A 26,571-nucleotide genomic window follows, 5' to 3' on the forward strand; every position below is an offset into this window, starting at 1 on the left:
GCACCATCCTCATCCCGCACCACAGCCTTGGCGTGCCGGCACCATTGACTCCAGTTCGTCGGCTGACAATATAGCTTCTGCAACAACTCTGCTGCTGCTTGCACTGTGACCTGCCAGCACCCCGATGAGCATCACATCATTTCACACCACAGGCCTGCTCTCACTGATGCCGCTGGACGACTGTCACCGAGCCGTTGTCTGCACTGTGCCCTGAAGGCACTGCAAGCCACACCGCTGCACTTCGCACCGAAGTCCCAACACCTGCCGGTGCTCTCGACTTCAACCGTGAGGAGTTGGATCTGCAACGCATGTGACTTCAAGGCCACAACGATTCCTGCACTGACCTCTGCAACCGATGCCTGCGGACGCTGGCCTTCTGGGGCTCATCGAGAGTTTGCCGACGGCCTGCATTTCTGAAGGTACTGTTTCGCGGGTCTTCCTGACAGCGTAGCTGGTCAGCAATGCCGCGGTCAACCAGAACTGCTTGGATTTGTTGTTCACGACGCTGTGATAGCCCCAGACAGAGCTATCGACTTCTAGGCACTGTATTTCACGTCTTCATGTCTATTTTGATTACTGAAGATTTCTGAGGTCTGTATGGTGGATTTATATCGTTTTTGGTCTTGTTTTGAGTATATAAAAATATTGGATATTTTTCTAAACTGGTGTGGTGTCCTTTTGTAGTGCTTTCACTGTATTACTGTATTATGTGCAAATGGTTTACACACTGCCTCTAAGGTAAGCCTGACTGCTCGTGCCATGCTACCAAGGGAGTGAGCAGGGTTTCTTTAGGAGTGCATCCCCTTTGCCCTGAATTGGAAGAAGGGTCCCTACTTGGACAAAGGTGCAAACCCTTGCCAACTAGGGACCCCTATTTCTAATTCTGATGCAGCATGCTGATGTCATGCCGATGCAAGATGCTGATGTCATGCCAATGCAGCATGCATATGCCATGCCGATGTAGCATGCCGATGTAGCATGCCGATGCAGCAATCTGATGTCATGCTGATGCACCATGGATGTCAATGTCATGTCGATGCAGCATGCTGATGATATGCCGATGCAGCATGCTGTTGTCATGCCGATAGAGCATGCTGTTGTCATGCCGATGCAGCATGCTATTGTCATGCCAATCCAGCATTGTGATGTCATGCTGCTGCACCATCAAGATGCCATGCTGATGTCAGGCCGATGTAGCATGCTAATGTCATGCCAAGCAGCATGATGATGTCATACTGATGCACCATGAAGATGCCGTGTTGATGCTGCATGAAGATGCTATGCTGATGCAGCATGCTAATGCATTTCGCCAATGCAGAATAAAGATACATAATGGTAATGTAGCGTACTGATCCACCATGCCGATGCTAATCAATGACTTACAGCTGTCGTCCTGTTAGAAATGGGGTCTCTAGTTGGCAGTCGATTTGATAGAGCAAGATTTCGCATCGCGACTTGCTCGAGTCATGAACCTCGAAATCTGTTGTAATCCTGTAAACAAATTGTACGTCTTACTAATTTCCTTTATATTTGAATGTGCGTGTGTATCCTAGTGATGCTTGCCTATGTGTTCTACTAATACGATTAACCCTCGTCCCTAAAATGGCCGCTGTTTTAGAATCTGCTTCTGCGCATGCGTTAGTCACACCCACGTGACTTTACGTAGATGTAGTTTGGAGGGAAAGGGTGTGCATGCGTAATGGCCATGAGATGGCAGCTCAATGTAATAACGTGGCGAAGCTTGTGCAGTTGCTCTCGTGTTATTGTGTGTTGCTCTAACCTATAACGGCATAGAATATTTTTATAATGATAAACCTGAAGTGTGAAATCATGATATGTAATACATTCATTTATTTCTATGTTTTAATTTGTTTTCGCTTACTTTTCATGTATCACGGGAAATGGGGGTCTGAAATCTACCGAGAGCCATCTTGAAGGTCCCTTCTGCGCATGCCCGTGCAGCCAGAGGCCAATAACCTTGGGCAGTGGAACTCAGCCAGCTGGCAGCCACAGTCAAGATGCTCCTGGGAGAACCACCTCTGACCCAGGAGAATGGAGAAATTTGCTCCCTTATTGAAACTAATGTATATATCTATTGTTTTCTGTGATACTTTTCCGTGAGAACCCCAAATCAGCTAGGCTGTACCCTAAAATGTAAATTAGGGCTTGAAGAAGTCTGTTCTGATTGGTGTGTTAACCCATTCTACCTTAGGACCAATCGAAATTGGGGATTCTGACACTTTGCAACATTGGGGGGTGGTACACTGACCCGAGAACAGTATATCTAGCCTAGGTTCACCTAGGGAAATCGTCCGACTTGTCCGAATAGCTGACCTGTCACTGACCCAACGCACTCAATAGGTGACTGAATACAGAGCGCTGCGGAGCACTCTGTCCGAATTCGACCATAGACTCTAAGGTTTTACTAAACCTTAAGTGCTGGCGGAGCACTTTGCTGGGGAGTTCGCTAACCCAATTGGGGTTCTCACTGATAGCTGCAGAGAGGGTGGAGCGCAGGCGTTGCTTCCAAACTGCGGGTGCTGGTTGTGTCCTGGTGGTCCTGTCCTGATCCTAATCTGGTTTTCCTGTCCTGTCCTGGGGTGTCCAGTCTGCACCTGCTGTCCCGTTGATGTCTGTCCTTCCTGGGGGTATTTCCTACCCTTAACTGACCCGTGGCCAGGGTTGGTTTTCACACCAGTCTAGGTAAATATACTGCTGCAAACTCTAAACTGCACCTTTCTATTTTTCTGTCTTTGCTTCAATAAAGACATACCTTTGCACATGAGAATTTTCCATGCTTTCCGCAACCATTGCATATCCTAAAGTCATTTTGCATTAATTTCATAGCGTGTTCCTACGTTACCCTACCTTTTAGAAATCATTTTCTCCATTGCTGTTTACAATTTGCTGATGTGGTCTATAATTTTCTCGTATAAATCTGACTAAAGTAGTTCCCAGATGCATAGCGTGTTTCTCTTTCTCGCTCTTCCTATAGATGTATAGGATCTCTGAATTTTCCCTTAGTATAAGCACTTTTCCAATAGTATAACCCTAGTACGTGCATGAGTTTATGAATGTCCATTCTTAGCTCTCACCTCTGAATCCACATAGTATATCTCTGTTTTCCACTTCCCACATTTGCATTTATAAATGGTTGCTTTAGCATTTTTCCTATATGGATATGTTATTTTTGTCATCTTAGTTATTGATTGTCTGCTCGCAATAAATTGTCTGCTCACTGAATTTGAACTTTAGATAAAGGTCTTAAAACTTCCCAGTTTTCCGTGGTTATTTGATGAAAATCAAAGTTATTAAGTTGGGTTTGTATTTTGCTGCCTTTCCTTTTACAGCTTGCTCCCTGACCCATCGTGGTCATAGGTACCCGTAACGGTGGATGGTAAGTCGGGTACACTGGAAATAATCGTAAGGGACTCAAGGGTTATTGGTAGTAGATTGTAAGGTCATCCGATCAATGTGTATATGGTGAATTGGATTATATGGGCCCGAAGCCAGAGTGGCGAAATTTATTGGTCGGGTGACCTGCGATCTCTATCAGTAAATTTCTGGTAGCGCAGAGGATGGTTAGGGAATAGTTAAAGGTTAGGTAGTACTAATTAGATTAGCTAAGTTGGATGCTGCTAGGTAGGAAACCTTATTTGCTGCTAACGAGAGTAGGCAATTCGGGTGATCTGATCACTCACTTGAAATGTTTGCTTTGAAAAATTATGAAATGTTTTAAAATCGTTATTCTTGTTATTATATTGTTATATGTATTAATCCATTCGTACGTAAACCGTTTTGTGTATTGTTGGAATCCCCGGGGAATGGAATAGCGAGTGGTGAATAGAATCCACTCGCTTTGAGGTCACTTGTTCCAAGGAAAGTTGGTGCAGGTTAGGCAGAACTGGAAGCACTTACTAGGGTTTTTCCTGAATATATGCATGAGTAAATGTTAGTAACGAGGTTCATTGGCAAAATTCCTATTGTGGCATAACCTAGTGAGGGTCACACCGGAAGAGTAGCAGGTTCATCGGAGCTTGGGTGAAAGCAAAGGGGCTCGCTGGTGAAACTTTAGACTTGGATATATCCCGGAAAGGTGGATGAGTCTAGGGAAGTAGCAGGTTCTCCAATGCTTGTGTGAAGGATAGGCAGAAGGAATCTATCCGTAGTGTGTGAAAAGTAAATGGAAGTAGTTTACTTGCAGTGAAACAAACTCTTTCCTGTCTAGACACTTGAGCACAGTGGCGAATGTGTATTGGTTGTTAAATAACCAAGCACTAGCACTTTAGAAAGTAAGAAAGTTTCCGTTACCTTGTGAAGAAGGGAGTCAGTTGCGAAGCTGCTCTGACGTCACTCTGTGCCGCGCTGGGATTGGTAGACGCAGCGGGCGGGTAGCGGGGCTGGAATTGTAAAGGAGGGGTGAGCGCCGAAGCGTGAGAACTGTCTCGCGAAAGGGCCGCGCACCCATTGGTCGAAAATATTTGAACTCGTGCATTTTATTGGCCGCACGAAAATAAAAGACGCATTTTGATTGGAAGTGATTTCGTAAACAAAAGTCACTTGTAGGAATCGTATGTGGCATTCGTATAGACCACATACTCGACCCGATCCACGGCATATGGGATTTGAAAACGACCAGTGGAAAGGTGTTAAAACCGACATTATGTACGGAAATAAGAGAAAATTGTCCCTTGTAAACAAAGTGAAGAATTATTTCAAAAAGGACAAGCCGATTAAAACTAGAGAAGGTGTTGTCATTCCGCCACCGAATACTCCCGAATCTTTCATGATGTTTGATAAAGGATACAACACATGTGTGTGGTTGGAAAATTGGGCGGAATATACGAAGGATGACGGAGTATTGGCCTTTCCGTTAGACGGAACATTTAACAGCAGGATCCTATTCAATCTGAGAACCCGAATGAATGATTTACATCCCAGACCTAGATTGACGCAGTACGAAGCACTAGAGGAATGGGAAATCGAGGCTTTTGAAAGGGATAAGCCCCGAATGGATAAAGGATTAACAAAATTTTATCCAAAGTTGAAGCAGGAAGCCCGAGCCAAAAAGATGAAACAGTGGAGACAGAATATGATTGTAGAAGGGCTGTTTCCAATGATGCCAGCATGTGGCCCTCCTACAGGGGAGAAGAAAACAGAAAAATTTATACATTGGGTGCCCATTGGGGAATCGGATGATGAATTGTTAGATGACATATTTACAAGAAGCCCACCTCCTTATAATGAAGAGCGTAGACCTTCTAGTGAAGGGGAAATTTTCCGAAGACCTCCTCCCCCGGAGGAGGCCAGATCTGCCAGTGCAGGAGGGGGTTGCTTCATACCTCCCTACCCCGAAAGTCTAGGTCCTGTAGAGAAGAGGGATATTTATCCAAGGATACCAGTTAGTGGGGAGGCAAGATACTCCCGTGAAAAAGACTTTTGCTCTCGACCTCCTTACGGAGGTGAAGCGAGACCCTCAGGTTCAGGAATGCCGTTCCTACAACCTCATTATGAGGAGGAACCAAGATCCCTAGGCACAGGAAGTTTGTTCCCAAGACCTAATTATGGCGAAGGACCAAGTGAAACACATCCCACTGCCCCGAGTTATGCTCCCACTCTGACCCCGCAGGTGTTACATGACAAGTCCTTAGAAAGATTATTGGAAGAAAAGGAGCGGGAGGTTCTAGCAAAGCAGAGAGCTGAGATAATTCAGAAAATCTCCCAGTTAAATACCAGTCCTGAAGCCTTGACAATTCCAGTAACTATCGGACCGGTGGTTCCGTTGTGTGGGGACCGTCAAGGGAGTCCGAAAACTCCAGTAATTACTCCCGTCATAGCACAGCCAAGACCAGAGCCATTAATTGTAGATGAACAGACGAGTGAGTGCGAATCTGAAGTCTCACTATTGGATCTGCCCATTAGAAATACAGGGAAAAGGATGCAGAAAAGACATAATCCTTTTAATACAAGGGAGATTCAAATGGAATCGACTTCGGGTACTAAGAGTGTCACGTTGGTGACTCCTGAAGAAATCGAAAGATGGAGTCAAGAATTAGAGAAACAAACTCCGCAGACGAAACCTTTAGATCTCTACAAACTAAGAGTAGAAATAGAAGAATTAATGGCAGGAAATGTAGGATTAGACAGATTAAATACCTACTCTGAAGAAGCTGCTGTTTATTTGCAAAAGTCTTACCCGAAATGCCCGAGTACTCCAAGAAAAATTGCCAGACACGGCTGCTAGCATGGGAATAGATATTTCAAAATCAAAACCTTTGCAGAAACCCTACAGAGCAGACTTTTCAGACAAAGATTTAGAAAACCTGAATGTGTCAGGAAAGAAAGTACAGGTCAAAGAACTATTGACAGTATGCCAGAAATGGGGAGATGTAGAGAGATGGAAAGCCAGATGGGCTAGGAAAAAAGATGAGGCCAGGTCTAAGCAGGCAACTCCCGAATTCGTTCTAAAGGAAGCTGACAAGCCAGAACAGTTATGCCCTATGCGCGAAGTGCCAGGTGGAAAATATGTGCATGTTCCATGGTCCAGGCAGGATATTGTGTCCTTTACTAATGACTTCCCGAAATTAAGAGAAAAGCCTGTGGATTGGTACCGGCAGGTAGAAAGATTTGTAAAAGTGCAGAAATGCTTGTGGAAGGACCTGGATGGGTTCTTCGACATTGTGGTCCCTGTAGATCTGTGGACTGAGTGTAAGATCGCCATAGCTTGGCCTAGTGAGGAATACCCGAGAGATTCTAAAACAGGAGAACCCTCTAAAGAAGTAATGAGAAAATATGATCAGGTAATTCAGCATCTGAAGCTAAAAGTGCCCGCAAAGGAAACTGATTGGACCAAGATAGATAGAACAACGCAGGAAAGGGACGAGACTGTGCATTCCTTTTATGAAAGGCTGTTGCAGGTGTTCAAAACATACAGTGGTATAGATAACATTGAAATGATGGACATGACGCATTTTATTTACAGGATTGTAAATGGTTTAAGACCTGAAATTTGTCAATGGATAAAAGATAACAAAATCTGTTGGCAGTCCAAGAAAATGGACGAGGTCCTACGGTACGCAAAGTATTGTGAGGACGAAATGGCAGAAAAGAAAAAGGCGTTGAAGGAAAAGGTGATGTGGGCACAAGTAAAGCTCGCAGAACAACAGGAAAAGCAATTAAATAAATTAAATAAAGCCACTCAGAACCAAGGCCCTGGGGGTGGGGGTGGAGGAAAGCCCCGAGCTAAAATGAGCAGAGAGGAAGCGAAAAAGAAATTTCCCTGCCACCAGTGCGGAGAAATTGGACACTGGAGAGACGAGTGTCCATATTTACAGAGTGATAATACCCAAACACCTGATTTAATTCCACAGACGCAGAATGAAAAGCCAAGAAAGACCCAGCAGCAGGTAAAAACAATTCAAGTACCCCGAGCGCCAAAGCCAACTTTTAAGGGTAAATCACCGCAGGGTGACGACATTGAGATCTGGGGAGGCAATGAGAATAGAAATGCAGCAACTTCGCAGTATCTACTGAATGACACTTTCTTCTGTGACGACCAGTACTGACGGGGCCTGAGAGGGGAGGACGAGGAGTGCGTACTTGGCGCCTCCTTGCCGGTAGACCAGTCAGGGCCATACATTGAAGGAAAGGTTGATGGAAATGATGTCACCTTTCTATTGGACACTGGTGCTACCTGTTCTACTGTGAGAACAGCAGACGTTCCAAACCTACCCCTCTCGGGAGAAGCAATCCAGGTAGTAGGGGTATCTAATCAATTGATTAGTACCCCCGTTACAGAACCCATGGAGATTTCAATAGGGAACTTTAAAGAAATGCACAGATTTGTCGTCTGTGACACCAGCCCAGTGAACTTACTGGGACGTGATTTGCTGTGCAAAATGAACTCTACCATCTTTTGCACCCCAAAAGGCGTCGAAATTCAGACACCAGATGAAGATGGTATCTATAAATTAATGTTAATCAGACCTGACTCAGAAATCAAACGAATGACTATACAGGACGTACCTGAAGAACTCCAAAAGACAGTGAAACCAGAAGTATGGGACTTTACAGGAAAGGATGTAGGATTAATGAAAAATGTAGACCCCATACAAATAGCAATGAAAGAAAATGCAGTGTACCCCAATACCAAGCCCTACAAAATGAGTGCCGAAGTAAGAGCAGGAGTTGCCATCGAAATACAGAAATTGCTAGAAGCAAACATCATACAGGAAGTAATGAGTAGCCCCTGTAACTCACCCATTATGGGCATCAAAAAGCCTAATGGCAAGTACAGAGTAGTGCAGGACCTGAGAAAGGTAAACAAGATAGTGGTTCCTTGTTGTCCTATTGTTCCGAACCCAGCAGTGATTCTGTATCAGATTCCCCGGGATGCTGAGTGGTTCACAGTGATAGACCTATGTCACGCATTCTTTTCGATTCCATTGCATCCAGACAGCAAATTTCTTTTCTCATTTGCTTTCAACAGTCACGTGTATGTCTGGAATAGGGTCCCCCAGGGGTACACAGAAAGCCCCTCTATCTTTAATCAGATCTTGAAAAAATGCCTTGAATCTTTAGTCTTACCTGGAAAATCTGTTTTGGTACAGTACATCGACGACCTATTGGTGGCGTCCAAAAGTCATAGGGACTGCGTGATTGACACCATTGCCCTACTGAATCACCTGAGTGAAAAGGGACATAAAGTGGCCCCTGAGAAATTAAAGTTCTGTTCAAAATCAGTGAAATATCTGGGACACCAGATAGAAAAAGGCGTCAGAAAAGTCACCTCAGAGAGAGTCAGAATAATTCAAAATATGCAGTTACCCCGTACTCAGAAAGAAATCAGAATGGTCCTTGGGGTTGTAGGATACTGCAGGCAATGGATTGTGGGATTCGCAGTCCTGGCAAAGCCTTTGATAAAAATGACAAAGAAAGAAGCACAGGACCCAGTGGAATGGGATGATGAGAGCTTAACAGCATTCACTAAATTACGAGATTGTCTGTGTACAGCACCTGCTCTAGGGATGCCTGATTATTCCAAGGAGTTTGCTCTATTCTGTGACACTCGTGATAATTGTGCATTGTCAGTCCTAACACAGGAGCATGGCTTGATCAGACGACCCGTGGCATATTTTTCTGCCACCTTGGATCCAGTGGCTGCTGGATTACCTGGGTGTTTGAAAGCGGTAGCTGCCACTTGCACAAGCTTAGAGCAGAGTGAATCCATTGTCATGGGACATCCTGTAACTGTGTATGTTCCCCATGCAGTTGTAATTTTGCTGACCCGAACCAAGACTCAGTATCTCACCCCTAGTCGGCTGACTAAATACGAGAGAATTCTCGTGGGTGCTGCAAATATAGCCATTTATCGGTGTAATGTCTTGAACCCAGCCACTCTACTCCCTGATTCAATGATTCTGGAAGATGGGGGAGACCACGAGCATGACTGCATTGACTTGACAGAGTTCAGTACCAAGCCCCGTCCAGACATTAAAGAAACACCCTTGCCTGTACATGATGAGGAATGGTTTGTGGATGGTTCATGCATGAGACACGAACTGGTGGGTCTAAGTGCTGCCTACGCTGTGGTTGCTTTAGACAGAATTAAAGAAGCATCCTGTTTATCCGGAGTAAAGTCTGCACAAGTAGCCGAATTGATTGCCCTGATAAGAGCTTGTAAATTGGGAAAAGACAAAAGAATAACAGTGTATACTGACAGCCAGTACTGTTATGGAGTAGTGCATAACTTTGGCCAATTATGGCTACAAAGAGAATTCCTGACTTCATCAGGTACTCCCATTCGAAATGGAAAAGTTATCCAAGACCTTCTAGAGGCAATCCAATTACCAAAAGAATTGGCAGTGGTCAAATGTGTTGCTCATAAAAAGGGCCTTGACCCTGTGTCATTGGGAAATGATTTTGCTGATCGGGTAGCAAAACAATGCGCTATGGATCGCATGTCAATGAATATCAGACTGGGTGGGACTGGAAACAGCTGCCAACTTATGGTGTTTGAAGAAGTGCCTACCTGGGATGAAGTGAGAGAATGGCAGCATGCTGTGCCCTGGGAAAAGAAAGAGAAGTGGAAGGAACTTGGTTGTCGGCCAAGACGTGAGGATGGTGTCGTTGTGAGCCCAAAAGGTATGCCTGTGTTACCTCTCCACCTGCTTGCTCCTATGGCCAGGCTGATACATCAAGGATCACACATTGGTAGGGATGCCATGGTTCTGGTATTTCAACAGACCTGGTATAACCCGAAGTTCAGGAAGGTAGCAGAGTCCCTTTGCCAGAGGTGCATGACGTGTCAACAGTTCAACGCTGGCAAGAAAACAGTAGTTGAACTGGGGAAGATTGGAAAGTCAGGGGGTCCCTTTGTGAGAATACAAATTGACTTCATCACCATGCCTCGTTGCGAGGGAAAAAGATATGTCCTTGTCATTGTCTGCCTGTTTTCAAAATGGGTGGAAGCTTATCCTGTCCCACAGAGTGATGCCTTAACAGTAGCCAAATTGTTACTACGAGAATTGATACCTAGGTTCGGGGTTCCAGTCACTATTGAATCAGATAGAGGCGGACATTTTCAGAATGAGGTGATGGACCAACTCTGTAAAGCATTTGGAATCACACAAAAGTTGCACTGTGCACATCGTCCAGAGGCTTCTGGAGTGGTAGAGCAAATAAATGGCACTATAAAATCGAGGTTGGCCAAAATGTGTGACTCAACTGGAATGAATTGGATTACTGCCTTGCCTCTTGTTCTGATGGGACTCAGAAGTATTCCAGATCGGAGAACAGGCCTGAGCCCCCATGAAATATTAATGGGAAGAGTGATGAGACAAGCCTGGGTACCAGGATACAAACTGTTAAGCATTTCTGATGATTTGGTACTTGAGTACTGCAGGCAACTGGGTGACCAAGTGCGTTCTATCTCTCACCAGATTGGGGAAGACGCCGTCGCCAACCCGACAACTCCAGTTCACAAGTTGGTTCCTGGTGACTGGGTTAGAATCAAGAAGCACACTCGTTCGAGTTGCCTTGCACCGAGGTGGGGAGAAAAACGCCAAGTAATACTGGTAACCACGACAGCGGTGAAGTGTGCAGGCGTTCCCAGGTGGATCCATGCCAGCCATACTCAAAAGGTAATTCCAGACAAGGAGCCTGGAGCTGAAGGTTGTCCAGCTGAGGGGTCTGCGGATGTCGGTCCTGAAGTAGCTGATGACGAACAGCCGAGCACCAGTCCAGCTGAGGGTCCTGCAGACGTTGGTCCGGAAGTAGCTGATGACGAGCAACCGAGCACCAGCCAAGATGATTGGATACCTATAATCGATCTCATTGAAGACCCAATCAGAACAAGAGAGCGAATCTACGAAGATAGAGAGTGGGATAGAGAGGTCGAGACAGGCACAGGCGAAGACCCTCAGATTATTGAGATTCACATCAAGTCTGAGGACGAAGAAGAAGGTCAGACAGGGACAGAACAGGTGATTGACACACCTCCACTAACTCCTGAAATCGAAAAGGGACAGACTAGAACTAGTGTAAAAGTTCGAGCAGAAGAAAATCAAGGGATCGAAGTGCTTGAACAGGATCAGATAGAATTAGAAGAACGTGTTAAGGACACAGAAACAGAGACATTCAAAAACAAAAAACAAATTTCACCTGAACCAGGCCAGCTTAGTAACCAGGCAGAAGAAATAGATACAAGACCTGGGACTAGTCAGACAGGAAGGAAAGAAGCAGAAAAAGAAGTGCCACAAACAAGTGAAAACAAAAGAGCATTAGAAAAAACTCAAATCACAGTGCCAGCTAAACGACTTCAGAAAAGGAAAAATATCGAACCAAGATATATTAAGAGATTAAGGCTGAGAATAAAAACAGTAGAGGAGAAACTTGCTGACAGAAGAAAAAGCATACGAATAGCGGAACAAGCTGGAGAAAGCTCCAAACGAAGGAGTGATCGAATAAAGAGACTGAATGAAAAATACCAAGATCCTGAATGGACATACTTGATTTTGGAAAATCTTGAGGATCTTGATATTACAGACGAAAGCGACGGGGAACCGATTGCTGTTTACTCTGCAGAAGAAGAGGACGAGCCGCCGTGAAATTACTCAGCATAAAGCTTCCTGTGCAAGGCCACAAAGAGGGGTTGAAAACTTCTTCTGAGCCAAAAATGTCTGATTCAAACGTGAGTGGTAGACCTAGCCGCAGTTGTTGCAAAACATGCTGCAAAGTATGTATATGTAGTATAGTTATTGTTATATTAGTTTGGATAGGCCTAACAGTTTTCATTCCTTTTATGGTAAGCAAAAGTACTAATATTAACCCTACTCAGACTACCGACACTGAAGAACTGACAACACGAAGTGTAGAAAGACGTGAAAAAGCACTCAGACAGACAAAACGAGACTTAGAAGCATCAGATGAGAAAGGACTACATTATCATGGAGTTAAGAACCAGACTCATTTAAATGTTTTCGCAAACCTGTTAGTACAATATGTAGAAACTATGGAGATAGAAGACTGCTATGTCTGCATGAAGCTACCTACTTCTGTAGCTGAAGGCGTGACTTATCACCACTTACCTTTGACTTACGGAATTTCTTGTAGTATTTTAGCAAGCTTATTTTACAAAAGAGGACCGTTACAGTACTATTACTCTAACTCAGACGTGATATTTTCTGAACTTCCTATACGTGGAAATCTGAATCCTGTACATACTAAAAGTGACGTTACACGTTATATGGGAGAATACTTTCTGACTATAGGTACCATAGACCTAAATGACGCACACAGGGACAACTTGACCTGTTCATTACATGAACAAGAGAAAATATTTTTGAACATGGCAGAGAAAAGAAGGGAGAGTTTCCAAAGAAAGGCAAATGACAAAAGACAGAAGACACCAAAATGGGCTGAGGACATGGAAAGCACCTCAAATGGCGGAGCAGGGCCTGCTTTGTTGCTGGATTTCGAAAAGAAAGGGAAACTCTGTCTTCACCGCGAGAAGACTAGTTATTATAATAATATTTTCATTGGTTCCAGTCAACGTGAGCACAATTACAAGGTAATTGGAGGTTGGGGTTTCAAAAATGGGTCAGAACCTGTGTTTCCCGGAATTTATTATATATGTGGAAACAAGGCTTATTTCAAATTGCCGGATCACTGGTATGGAAGCTGCTACTTTGGCATTGTCTTCCCGAAAATATACCATGTGAATGAAATTGCTGGAAGCAATGAAAACACTAATGGCTTAGTGCGTAGCAAAAGAGAAAGCGTAGGAGAAATAATGGGTAGTATTTTTAGTGCACTGATACCCGGAGTGGGAGTGGTTCTGAACACTCACAGAATTTGCAAATTATCCACAATAGTGGATGTGTTGTCCACCGGCACAGCTCATGGATTTCTGCTGGTCAATACCGAAATGGTTGCTATCAGATCAATGGTTTTGCAGAACAGACTTGCGCTTGATACCTTATTAACAAAAGAGGGCGGAGTCTGCCGGATGTTGAAGGCACAACATTGTTGCACTTACATTCCGGACAAAAGTGTACAGCTCAAAAGATATGTGAAAAATATTACTAATTTGGAAAAGGAACTCAAACCACTCGAGGTTGACAGTGCCTGGAAGAGACTCGTTGATGGTCTCTCCAATGTAGGTCATTGGTTTGCTAGCTTAGGTAGGAGCTTACTGTTTAAGGTACTGATGCCAATTGGAGTGATAGGTTTTATCCTATTTCTCATATTCGTCTGTTGCAAATGTCGCAAACACACAAAAGGGTATCAAGTGAATGCAAGAGGAGTGAAACGGAGTGCGGATGAACTTGAATTAGAAGAAATGAATAATCAGATTTACAAAAGGGTGAAAAATTCTCACCCTACCAAAAATGAGAAAGAGAAACTGAATCGCCTGTTGGAGGAGATAGAGTTGTACAAAGTGTGAAAGAAAGTTGGCATCTGGTTCCGTTATTTTGTGATGATAGTAAATATCATCAAAGAGGGGATTGATAGAGCAAGATTTCGCATCGCGACTTGCTCGAGTCATGAACCTCGAAATCTGTTGTAATCCTGTAAACAAATTGTACGTCTTACTAATTTCCTTTATATTTGAATGTGTGTGTGTATCCTAGTGATGCTTGCCTATGTGTTCTACTAATACGATTAACCCTCGCCCCTAAAATGGCCGCTGTTTTAGAATCTGATTCTGCGCATGCGTTAGTCACACCCACGTGACTTTACTTAGATGTAGTTTGGAGGGAAAGGGTGCGCATGCGTAATGGCCATGAGATGGCAGCTCAATGTAATAACGTGGCGAAGCTTGTGCAGTTGCTCTCGTGTTATTGTGTGTTGCTCTAACCTATAACGGCATAGAATATTTTTATAATGATAAACCTGAAGTGTGAAATCATGATATGTAATACATTCATTTATTTCTATGTTTTAATTTGTTTTCGCTTACTTTTCATGTATCACGGGAAATGGGGGTCTGAAATCTACCGAGAGCCATCTTGAAGGTCCCTTCTGCGCATGCCCGTGCAGCCAGAGGCCAATAACCTTGGGCAGTGGAACTCAGTCAGCTGGCAGCCACAGTCAAGATGCTCCTGGGAGAACCACCTCTGACCCAGGAGAATGGAGAAATTTGCTCCCTTATTGAAACAAATGTATATATCTATTGTTTTCTGTGATACTGTTCCGTGAGAACCCCAAATCAGCTAGGCTGTACCCTAAAATGTAAATTAGGGCTTGAAGAAGTCTGTTCTGATTGGTGTGTTAACCCATCCTACCTTAGGACCAATCGAAATTGGGGATTCTGACACTTTGCAACATTGGGGGGTGGTACACTGACCCAAGAACAGTATATCTAGCCTAGGTTCACCTAGGGAAATCGTCCGACTTGTCCGAATAGCTGACCTGTCACTGACCCAACGCACTCAATAGGTGACTGAATACAGAGCGCTGCGGAGCACTCTGTCCGCATTTGACCATAGACTCTAAGGTTTTACTAAACCTTAAGTGCTGGCGGAGCACTTTGCTGGGGAGTTCGCTAACCCAATCGGGGTTCTGACTGATAGCTGCAGAGAGGGTGGAGCGCAGGCGTTGCTTCCAAACTGCGGGTGCTGGTCGTGTCCTGGTGGTCCTGTCCTGATCCTAATCTGGTTTTCCTGTCCTGTCCTGGGGTGTCCAGTCTGCACCTGCTGTCCCGTTGATGTCTGTCCTTCCTGAGGGTATTTCCTGCCCTTAACTGACCCGTGGCCAGGGTTGGTTTTCACACCAGTCTCGGTAAATATACTGCTGCAAACTCTAAACTGCACCTTTCTATTTTTCTGTCTTTGCTTCAATAAAGACATACCTTTGCACATGAGAATTTTCCATGCTTTCCGCAACCATTGCATATCCTAAAGTCATTTTGCATTAATTTCATAGCGTGTTCCTATGTTACCCTACCTTTTAGAAATCATTTTCTCCATTGCTGTTTACAATTTGCTGATGTGGTCTATAATTTTCTCGTATAAATCTGACTAAAGTAGTTCCCAGATGCATAGCGTGTTTCTCTTTCTCGCGCTTCCTATAGATGTATAGGATCTCTGAATTTTCCCTTAGTATAAGCACTTTTCCAATAGTATAACCCTAGTACGTGCATGATTTTATGAATGTCCATTCTTAGCTCTCACCTCTGAATCCACATAGTATATCCCTGTTTTCCACTTCCCACATTTGCATTTATAAATGGTTGCTTTAGCATTTTTCCTATATGGATATGTTATTTTTGTCATCTTAGTTATTGATTGTCTGCTCGCAATAAATTGTCTGCTCACTGAATTTGAACTTTAGATAAAGGTCTTAAAACTTCCCAGTTGTCCGTGGTTATTTGATGAAAATCAAAGTTATTAAGTTGGGTTTGTATTTTGCTGCCTTTCCTTTTACAGCTAGCTCCCTGACCCATCGTGGTCATAGGTACCCGTAACAGTGGATGGTAAGTCGGGTACACTGGAAATAATCGTAAGGGACTCAAGGGTTATTGGTAGTAGATTGTAAGGTCATCCGATCAATGTGTATATGGTGAATTGGAATATATGGGCCCGAAGCCAGAGTGGCGAAATTTATTGGTTGGGTGACCTGCGATCTCTGTCAGATTTACACCCTGTACAAGTGGGGACCCTCGCTCTAGTGAGAGTAAGGGGATCACACAGCTAAGATAACCCCTGCTCATCCCCCTGGTAGCTCGGCACGAACAGTCAGGCTTATCTTAGAGGCAATGTGTAAAGCATTTGGACATACACACACACACAGTTACTACACAAGGAGTCCACAGGAGATTAGAAAAATAACCAATATTTATCTGAATAAAAAAAAGATCTAAACAACAACAATCCAACATAGACCAGGGGACATGATGCTCTCAGCTAACAACCATTGGCACAGGTCATGGTTGTGAAATCAGAGTATAATTCAAAATATGGACATCTCTAGCTGCACTTTGATTATATTTATGTTTTTATTGGAGCCGTACACTGTCTGCATCCTGCATGCTTCTTAACACAGCACCTGTGACGTGCTCAGTGTTGCTATGGTTCCAAAAACTGAGTCCAAGTAGGGGGATATGACCTGGGCCAGACACACCAGGTTGGGTTTAGAAATGAGTTACTCTGGTGAGCCCCACTAGAGGACAATGAGGATCGATCAGCCCCGTCCCCCATCCCTGAGAGATCCAGGAAGTGCTTAAACTGGTGCCTACAAACTTCTCCAAAACTCCATGAAAAAAATGGAAGGTCAGAGATTGGGGAAAGGGTGGTGACCTTCTCTGCTCTGTTCAGAAGTGACCAAATAAACACCATTTGAGGAGCTCAGAGACCACGCCTGTTAAAAGAGCTCTATTCATATCATGTTTGCAGCTGTGCCAAGAAGGTTCACTAACTGATTCCCGCGGTGCAGCAATCCAGGATACAGAATGATGAGGTGAGACCACAATCCCTGCACACTGGCTGATCAAAAGTAAAACTCTGTGTAATCTGCCCAGTGAGTGTAACCAGGATACTAATGAAAGTCAGTACAACCAGCTAGTGTTGAGGTGACACCGCAATCCCTGCGCACTGTGTGATTAGAAGTGAAGCTCTTTGTAATCGCCCAGTGAGCATAACGTGGTCACTGATGGCAGTCAGTGCAGCCAGCCAGTGATGAGGTGAGATTACATCGCTGAACACTCGTTCATTAGAAGTTAAGCTCTTAGTAATCTGCCCCCGAGTGCAACTCATAGGCATATTTGTACAATGTTCACTCAGCGCAGTACCTCACCTTGCTGTGCTGCAGTGCATGACAGAGAAAGGGCATTTACAGGATAACAGAGCATCCATGCCTTTGTCCCTGCGCTACTAAAGGGGGTGGTGATGGACGGAGCATCTGAATCAATCAAACACTCACACCCAGTCAAAAGATCTGGGTTTGATCCATCACCGTTCTTTAGCCCACTCTGCCACCCCAGTTCAGACATGGCTATATGCAAATCAGTCTGACCCTGTGCCTCATGGGAACAGTCCAGCCCGAACTGCCAAGCCATGCCTTCCCTGGACCGGAAACAAGCTTCCGAGGACCGGTTTCTGGCATTACAGCCGTCTTCAGCCCGGCTTGCTTGAATCCAGTGGCAAAGTGAGCAAGGGACTCACATCTGAGCATACCCTGCCAACTTATGGCAGCCAAAAGCGGTACAAAAGGGGGTGGTGATGGACGGGGCATCTGAATCAATCAAACACTCACACCCAGTCAAAAGATCTGGGTTTGATCCATCACCGTTCTTTAGCCCACTCTGCCACCCCAGTTCAGACATGGCCATATGCAAACCGGTCCTCGGGGCACCTTCTTGCATAAAAACAATCCTGAGGCAAATTCCTCTTTTTACTTGCGCTGCAGAATGCAGCAGCACACATAGAAAGCGGAAGTAGTGAGTAGAAAAAGATGCTTTTTCTCCGCACTATGCCTCCCCTGGGAAGGCGTATCTTTTTGGTTCATTCCCAGGTCTTCCACTTTTCGTAAATCTGTGAATGCGTCAACAACCATGGGAGTTGTGTGGGAACATAAACATGCCCCTAACTCACTAATGGCAGTCAATGTAACCAGCTAGTGATGAGGTGAGATTGCTAACCCTACACACTGTCTGATTAGAAGTTAACCTCTTGTTAATCTGCCCAGTGAGTGTAACTAACTCACTAATGACAGACAACATAACCAGCTAGTGATGCGATGAGATTACAAACCCTGCACACTGTCTGATTAAAGGTAAGGTCTTGGTAATCTACCTAGTGAGTGTAAGCAGGTCACTAATGACAGTCAATATAACCAGCTAGGATCATATAGGATCACATGATTATGCATTCTGTTACATATCACACAGACAGGTTACCTTTAAGGCATCTGGTGTTGCAAAGTAGGTGGTCCCTCCGAAGCACATGGTGAGCCAGAGGTCAAAGAACTGTGCCGCGACGTGACTCAGGGGCAGGTAGCTGACAACCAGCTCGTTTTCTCGTAAGTCAGTGTATTTGCCAATGATTTTCACCAACCATGTGAGCTACAGAATGACAGCAGAAGGAAGAACCATTAACAAATCCACAAGGTCTGGCTTTTTCATCAGTAAACGTGTTTCAAGTGATGGGATGGCTTATTTTTGAGTGTGGTGGTTGCATAGTTGGACTCATCAGTGAATGTAGGTCAATCTGAGTGATAGGCTAAATGTAGGTGATTGGATAGTTTTTTTTTTTTAAATAGAAGTAAAGAGTAAAACTATGTTAATATTAAAATCTGTTTGTTCTTCTGAAGCTGCATTTTTCCGGGGATAAAAAAACTATTTAAAATGTGTTTTTTTAAAGAAAAATTAGGCCAAGCATATTTATGAGAAGATCTCAGCCTCCAACTACCCTCCTGTCTTTTACAATGAGTCTCTTACAAACAATTCTGCTTTTGTTCCCATTTCCCCTCAAATCCTCCCATGTGTGCACACCTTGCAGAAAGGAGAACATGTGGGACACATCCATGAATCACATGTGTTCCTCTTCCCTGAACTGCCTGGTGGTCAGCACTTATAGAAGGGATGAGAGGAGGTTTAGAGACCCTTCGTCCCACAAGTCAGTGACCAGCGGACGTCACCCAGGGACCTCAGGTTCTGTTCAGCCCCCCACAAGTCAGTACACAGCCTAAAAGTACACTGCATGGGCATGTGGGCCCCAGATCTCAGAGGTATGCTAGACTCTCTCCAGACATACCTATTGTGTCTTAAATATCATTTACAAACATGTCGCCTCACTGGAGGTGATCACACTACTGTGTCAGACTGTGACTGAAGGTGTCAGGCTCTTCTTCAGTCAAAGCATAAGGACATATGTAACTTCTCTCACAGCCTCAGCATAAGGACATATGTAGCTTCCCCCACAATATCAGCATAAGGACATATGTAGTTTCTCTTACAATGTCAGCATAAGGACACATGTAGGAGCATCCCTTACAATGTCAGCATAAGGACACATGTAGCTTCTCTCATAGTAGCAGCATAAGGACATGTGTAGCTTCTCTCACAGTCTCAGCAAAAGAACATATGTAGCTTCTCCCACAATCTCAGAATAAGGACATATGTAGCTTCACCCACAGTCTTAGGATAAGGGCATATGTAGCTTCCCCCACAGTCTCAGCATAAGGACATGTGTAGTTTATCCCACCGTCTCAGGCTAAGTGTTGTAATTTGACAGCAATCGGGGTTAGCATCAGCTGAAGCCATTTTGTTTTCCGGCAGCCATCTTGTCTGCCATGTGCTCACCACGTGCTCTGTCCTACCTTTCTGTTGTTTACTCTTGTATTCTGCCTAGGAACAAACTATATTTAGCCTCTTCCACTTCGCACATGCTCAGCTGAGCTTGCATCTGTCCATGCAGCTGTTATTAGTCTGTAACTGTCAGGATGTGTTTACTAGAATTAGCCACTGCTAGCTCCTCCCACTTGTTGACTGTGTATTTTCTATATGACCTTATATGTACCTAAAACCTGCATTTTGTACTTGTACCGCCTTCTTCTGAGCCCCTGTGTGGGTATAAAAAGACCATGCTCCTTCTGTTCAGGGTGCTACTTCATACACTACCGAAGGGTGTTGTGTGAATGTAGTTCCACCTCATGAGGTTTAATAAACACTTTGTTTTATATTCCAGTTTCTGTGCCAACTTCTATTCTATGGTCTGAGTACTTTGTGCAGAGAAGGGCGAACCCCTAGCTCTGGTAGGCCTTGCTGAGGCCCACCATGACAAATTGGCGCCCAACCAGTGGGGCTCATCGGTGACTCGGATGCCCGAAGGAGTGGTCGAAACGAAGGATTGGAATCTCTCGACGGACGTCATTGCCCGAGGTGACCTGCGTCGTGGCAAACCACTGTGTTTTTCCTCTCTTTCTGATCTGACCATCCAGGTGGTGCCGGTCCTCGACTGAGATCTCTTTTGTTGATCTACCGTGCAGTGACCATTTGGTCGATTTGAGAACTTGACAGTTGGAATCTGGACACCAAGTGATTGGTAAGAGTTGTTTTGATGCAACACTTGCTGTTGGTTTGATGCCAGGGATTGGTTAGGTCGTTTTTGCGACTCTTGTTGTGGCTTTGGAATGTATTGGCCAATTTGGGATTTGTAAGTAGTTGATATATGAATTGCAATTTATATAGGCAGGTAATGAGGAGATTTTTCTGTGCTTAGAATAAGATTTGACCGGCACAACGTACAAGCGTACCTTAAATGCTACTTTGGTTATACTACTGCATGTACTGCACTATTTTTGGCATGCCTGTTTCTAGCACACTTCGTAGGATGTGTTGCTTTTGTAGTGGTACCAGTTTGAGACTTGATGAAACACAACCGGCCCCCCCGGAGGGGCCGCCGAATAGGGACATGTAAATTAAGTATGGTATTTCTTCTATAATGTACAGCACGTTCTGGAGTAAATATACTAGCAAGGATCCTGAGTTGCGTTGGCCTATGCATGGGTCATTTGATTTACGAAAGATTCAGTATGTGGAGCAATGTATGTTTAAGTGAAAGACTAGGCAAGATATGTTTGACTGTGTACGAATGTGGGCGAAAGACGTGCGTGAACGAATGAAGCGTGAGCAAGCCTTGGTCGAGAAGGAACAACGGAAAAATATTTATGCGAAAGCATTAGAGTTGAAAAATAAAGAAATGAAAGAACTAAAAGAGAGAGAGGATATGGAGAGCCATTTACAGGTAACTGGTCAATACGCTGTTCGGCAGCCCCTCTATCCTATCCTTAATAAATCACAAGATGATTTCTTATTATTAGATCGTTCTCCACCTCTGTATACTTTTCCTTCTGCTTCTCATGAGTCAGATGCAGACTCTTCTACAGAGGAGGAGAAAGTACGAGAAACCGGTTCTATGTTATCCGCTGAGCGTGCGTCTGACATTAGATCTGCTGCTCGTAAAGCTGTTCGTAGTGTTGCCCCTGCTTCTGAGCTTATAGATAACATAAAAAGTTGGCAGGAAAGGGAGCAAATATATTTCACCGAGGTATTTGCCACAGAGGTCCTTGAGCGGTTTAGGAAACATTCTGAGGAGTTAGAGCCCAAAGATGTAGCAAATGACTGTAGTAAGCAAATGCGTGATGGTCTTTTTGTTTTCTCTCAGGTGGCTGATACAATCAGACATTTGGTTAAACTGCGTGCTGATGCAGTCCGTTTGCAAGAGGAGAAAAAGGCAGCAGAAGCAGCTGCACAAACATCTCAGACCGGCGTGACACAAGCTTCTATCTTCGGAACAGATAAGACTATGATAGTTCATGCAAAACCTATGCAGGAAACACGCACCTTTGTATGTTCATCCTAGAGGCGAGTGAACAAGTGAGAATAAGGATTCTGCTGATGCAAAGGGTTATTTTGTTTATAATTGGGTTTATACTCCTTGGAATAGAGCGGATGTCATGGCTCCTAAAACTGCATTGCCTGATCCGCGGAAGAATCCAGCAGCTTTTTAAGAGGAAGTTGAGGGTGCTATTAGCTCTTGTACTATGACTCTGCCCGATATCGACATGTTCTTTGGATTGATATTACCCCCTGATATGTGGAGAACTGTTTGAAAAGTTTGTTATAAACAAAATTGAGGCCCTAACATAGGTACTCTGTCTCAGAGGCACAAATCCTTCGTGTCACAGAGACAGGCAGGCCCTTTCACACAGGCAGGCCCTTTGACCTAGATTAGCCCTCCCTTCACAATAACGAGCAACAAGAAGAGGCTGTCCTTATCTGATCAGTGTGCTCTGTGCAGAGAAGACGGTCCATCCTAAATACGTAATCTCCATGTCCAACAGTGACTAACCTACATCACAACAAATTCTTGGAAACAGGCCCTTTCTCTAAGAACACAAATTCTTGGAAACAGACCCTTTCTCCAAGAACTCATCTTCCTCTGACCACCTTTGCGTCAATCCAAGGCACCTATCCGGTATAAATATACCCCCCTTTGCCCAAGCAAACCATAGGAGACCGAGACTTCCATGCCAACACTCTGCCTGAGACACTGCAACCTGCATCATGTCGCAGCTCCAGCTGGCCGAGGTCCATCACCCATCTGTGGGTGTCCAGCTCGAGATCAGGATGAAGTCCCACTAAGGTAATGGGGCTAGACTAAATCCTAGGGGGATTCTTGGCTATCTAAAGACCTACACACATGTTAGGTACACTTAGGTATCCCTAGTTAGGCATCATAGGGGTATAGGCTTTATCTTAATGCATTCTGTATTTCATATATGTGCTCATTACTATTGCAAAATGGTAGAACAATGCCTTTTTATTTAACTGCACTGCTGGCCATAATACTCTGCTACTGTCCAACAGTTTTTGCAGTACATATAACCAGTACTAGAATAACAACTGTGCAATACATTTTATTGTAAACACACCCAACTGTTTCTTCTATGTACTTCTCTGAGATGAGTGACTGAATTAAAATGTAGTATATTGTTTATATGATCCTGAGGGATCAGGGTTTTATGTTATGTGGTTGCCAGAAGCTATTCCCTTCTTGTCTTCAAGAAGTTTCTAGTGGCCTCTGAGTTAGCTGGTACACAGTAATTAAGTTTAATATACATACTAGGTGCATACTGACCTCAGTCCTATGCCAAGCCTATCGTGTATGTTATTCCAATGCGCAGAACCTATAAGGGAAATAGGAACTACACTACAAGTTGATGATCGTGCGACTTTTGGGGCATTATGGAAGGACTTAGAACAAATGGATGTAGAAAGGGAACCCGCACAGACACCATGTCAGTTAATTTTAGACCTTCGCTCAGCTATATTGGTTGAGTTAAAAACAATTATTCCCCCTAAAAAAATAGACTAGACTGTATTAGCATCTTGTAACCAAAAAGCAGAGGAATCGGTTACTGACTTCTTTACAAACTTTGAGGAGGCATTCCACGATTTTAGTGGCCAGTCATTGACAGATGACACAGGCAGGCATTTGTTTGTCAATAAATAGGTCGCCAACTTGTTGCCAGGAATAGCTAGTCGCCTAAAGGCCAGTGAGAGTTTATAGACTACCGCTTCTCCGGTTTCTCTTTTGACTATGGCTCAGTATTATGAACGCGAGGAATTAGAGGCGAAGGGTAAAGAGGATAAGAAGACTGAAGAGTTAAAAACAAAGGTCATGTTGGCTCAGGCTTATGGTCCGCCTTCTAGAGGTAGTGATAGAGGTGGACGTGGATCTTATGGTTCGTCTTTTCCTTCTTATACCCGTTCAAATTTGACTGTTGACCAGTGTGCGTACTGCAGGAAATTTGGACATTGGGCTTCTGATTGTCCGGCATTGTGTGCACAGCAGTATCCACGTGGATGGGGACAAATGAGAAATCATTCAGGATATGCAGGGCTTAGAGGAAGCACGGATGATCGTGCTAGGTTTGATACTAATACACGTGGACAGGATGGGTTAATACTTGTGATAGATGGAACCAATATCAAATGTCCGATTATTTGCCATCTGATTTGAAAGATTCTGTTTATGCATAGGATTGCCTAGGATGGGGTAAGGAATCAGTTGAAGTTCCAGTGGATCAGAAGGGTCCCTATGGTACAGCACATGTTTTGGGTTCTACTGATCAGTTTCTGGTTGATACAGGAGCTACTCGTAGCGCCTTATCTAAACACTTAGGGGCATATTTACAAGTCCCTTGCGCCACTTTTACGTCACTTTTCCCATGTTAAAAGTGACTCAAAAGCGGCGCAAGGGACTTGTAAATATGCCCCTTGGTTCCAAGGACTCCCCTGTCTGGCTTAACTATTACATCGATAGGTTTCGATGGAACACCTTCCCTTAGCCCACTGTCACAACCACTTGCATTTCATGTCGACAAATTTACTGCTCCATGTCCATTTTTGCTTTCTCCGAACACACCGGACAATATTGTGGGTCTTGATATGCTCAAGTATTTCAGGGCTATGATACGATATTCTCCAGAAGGTGTATGTGTTATTCTGAATGACAACCACCCAGAGATTGAGAGATTTTGTCTTGTTAAAGAGGATACTGCATTAGCTTCACTCCCTAGTACTTTGTGGGCTACTTCAGACACCGATGTAGGGCAAATGGTTATTCCACCAGTACATATTAGTGTCAAGGAGGGCGCTTCACTGCCACGCTTGCCTCAATACAAGATTTCTCAGGAAGGAGAAGAAGCACTTATACGCATTGTCCATGATTTAATTGAAGTGGGGGTTGTGGAAGAAGTTCCTTATAACATTTGCAACAGTCCCATTCTTCCTATTTTGAAAAAATATACTGACACTAGGATTTATAGATTCATTATTGATTTGTGAGAAGTTAATAAGATTGTAGTCCCACAATACCCAGTGGTTTCTGACATAACGACATAACGACACTTCTTACTACATTTTCTGTGATTGACCTGAAGAATGCTTTCTTTTCAATGCCTATTCATCCTGATAGCAGATATTTGTTCGTCTTCACTTTGAATAACCGATCGTACAAATTTTGTAGAATTCCTCAAGGATACACTGAAAGTCCTAGTATTTACAGTCAAGATTCTTTTGCTTTACCGGAAGGAGTGGCTCTCATAAAATATGTGCATTGCCAGTCTTAGTACTGACACACGGTGACAAGCAGTGTCCCTGTGCATATTTTTCAGCAGTTCTTGATCCCGTAGCTTGTGCATTACCTGGGTGCTTTCATTCGGTTGCAGCAGCAGCTGTGTCCATACGTCAGAGTGAAGGGATAGTTTTGTCACATAAAATATTGGTGCTAGTACCCCATGCAGTAGATGCCCTCCTAAACCAGACCAAAACGCAGCACTTGACTAGTGCTCATCTGACAGGCTACGAATTGACACTGTTGGCCCCTCATATTACCCTAAAGAGGTGTGCGACTTTGTTGCCATATCCGGTGACTCAGTCTCAATCAAAGGAGTCTCATGATTGTACATTCCTTACTGAGGAATAGACAAAGGGTTGCGTCGATTTGCAAGATACGCCCCTTTCAGATGTAGATGGGGAACTGTGGGTTGATGGGTCCTGTTTGAAGTTACCGGATGGCATGACTTCAGCTGCATATGCAATTACGACACTTGAGACAGTAGTGCAAACAGCTCGTATACCTCAGAAGTCAGCTCAAGCAGCTGAGCTAATAGCTTTAACACGACTGTGTGAACTTAGCACTGACTTGCATGTGAACATCTATACAGATAGCCGCTTTGCTTTTGGAGTGGCCCATGATTTTGGCCTGCTTTGGAGGGAAAGAGGCTTTCTTACATCCCAAGGGATGCAGATAATGCATGGAGAATTAGTGCATAACCTTTTGACTATGTTGACATACCCGAAGAGAATAGCTATTGTTAAGTGTAGCGCACACAAGAAAGTGACTGATAAGACAGGACGAGGCAATGCCTTTGCAGATCGCGTAGCTTGTGAGACTGAGATGCAACTAAGTACTACTCCCATGTATGTAGTAAAAAGACAAGCTGAACATTGGCATGATGCTAGACAAGAAGTGCTACACATACAGAGATCTGCTTCTGTGGAAGAACTTGAGCAACGGGCTAAAGAAGGAATATTGGATGATGAGGGCTGTTGGCGGAACAAAGAGATGGATAAGTGGAAACTGTCTATAGCCTATTTACAGCCTATGGTTCAGATGGCACATGGGCCGGCACATGTTGGAGCCTCTGCAATAACGAAATTGCTTGCGCAAGTTTGGGAGCATCCTGAAATTGCCGGCACAGCTAAAAGGATAGTACAGTCCTGTGTGATCTGTTGGCAATATAATCCTGGTAAAGGGATATTTTGAAGTTTTGCAGATAGATTACATCCAACTTGAACACCGTAACAACTTAAAGTATGTCCTAGTGGTGGTTTGTGCCTTCAGTAAATGGATAGAGGCATACCCTACGAAGGATAATACTGCTCTTACCACAGCAAAGGTGCTTTTAAAGGAATTCTTCCCTAGATATGGTGTTTGCAAACTTTTGTGGAAGGCAACGGACCTCATTTTATTGGGCAAGTTGTTGAGTATGTCCTGAAAG

General features: G+C 44.1%; 1 protein-coding gene across 1 annotated transcript in view; it reads right to left on the reverse strand.

Annotated features, from left to right (window-relative positions):
• The window catches only part of LOC144820054 (long-chain-fatty-acid--CoA ligase ACSBG2-like), a 191,671-nt gene that overhangs the window by 115,461 nt on the left and 49,639 nt on the right, over positions 1-26,571 (reverse strand). Inside the window, exon 7 of the mRNA XM_078677708.1 lies at positions 18,398-18,562. Within this exon, the coding sequence (XP_078533834.1) occupies positions 18,398-18,562 (165 nt within the window). The remainder of the gene's footprint in view (positions 1-18,397; positions 18,563-26,571) is intronic.

This window comes from Lissotriton helveticus, chromosome 2_1, assembly GCF_964261635.1.
Source record: "Lissotriton helveticus chromosome 2_1, aLisHel1.1, whole genome shotgun sequence".
Lineage (NCBI taxonomy): Eukaryota > Metazoa > Chordata > Amphibia > Caudata > Salamandridae > Lissotriton > Lissotriton helveticus.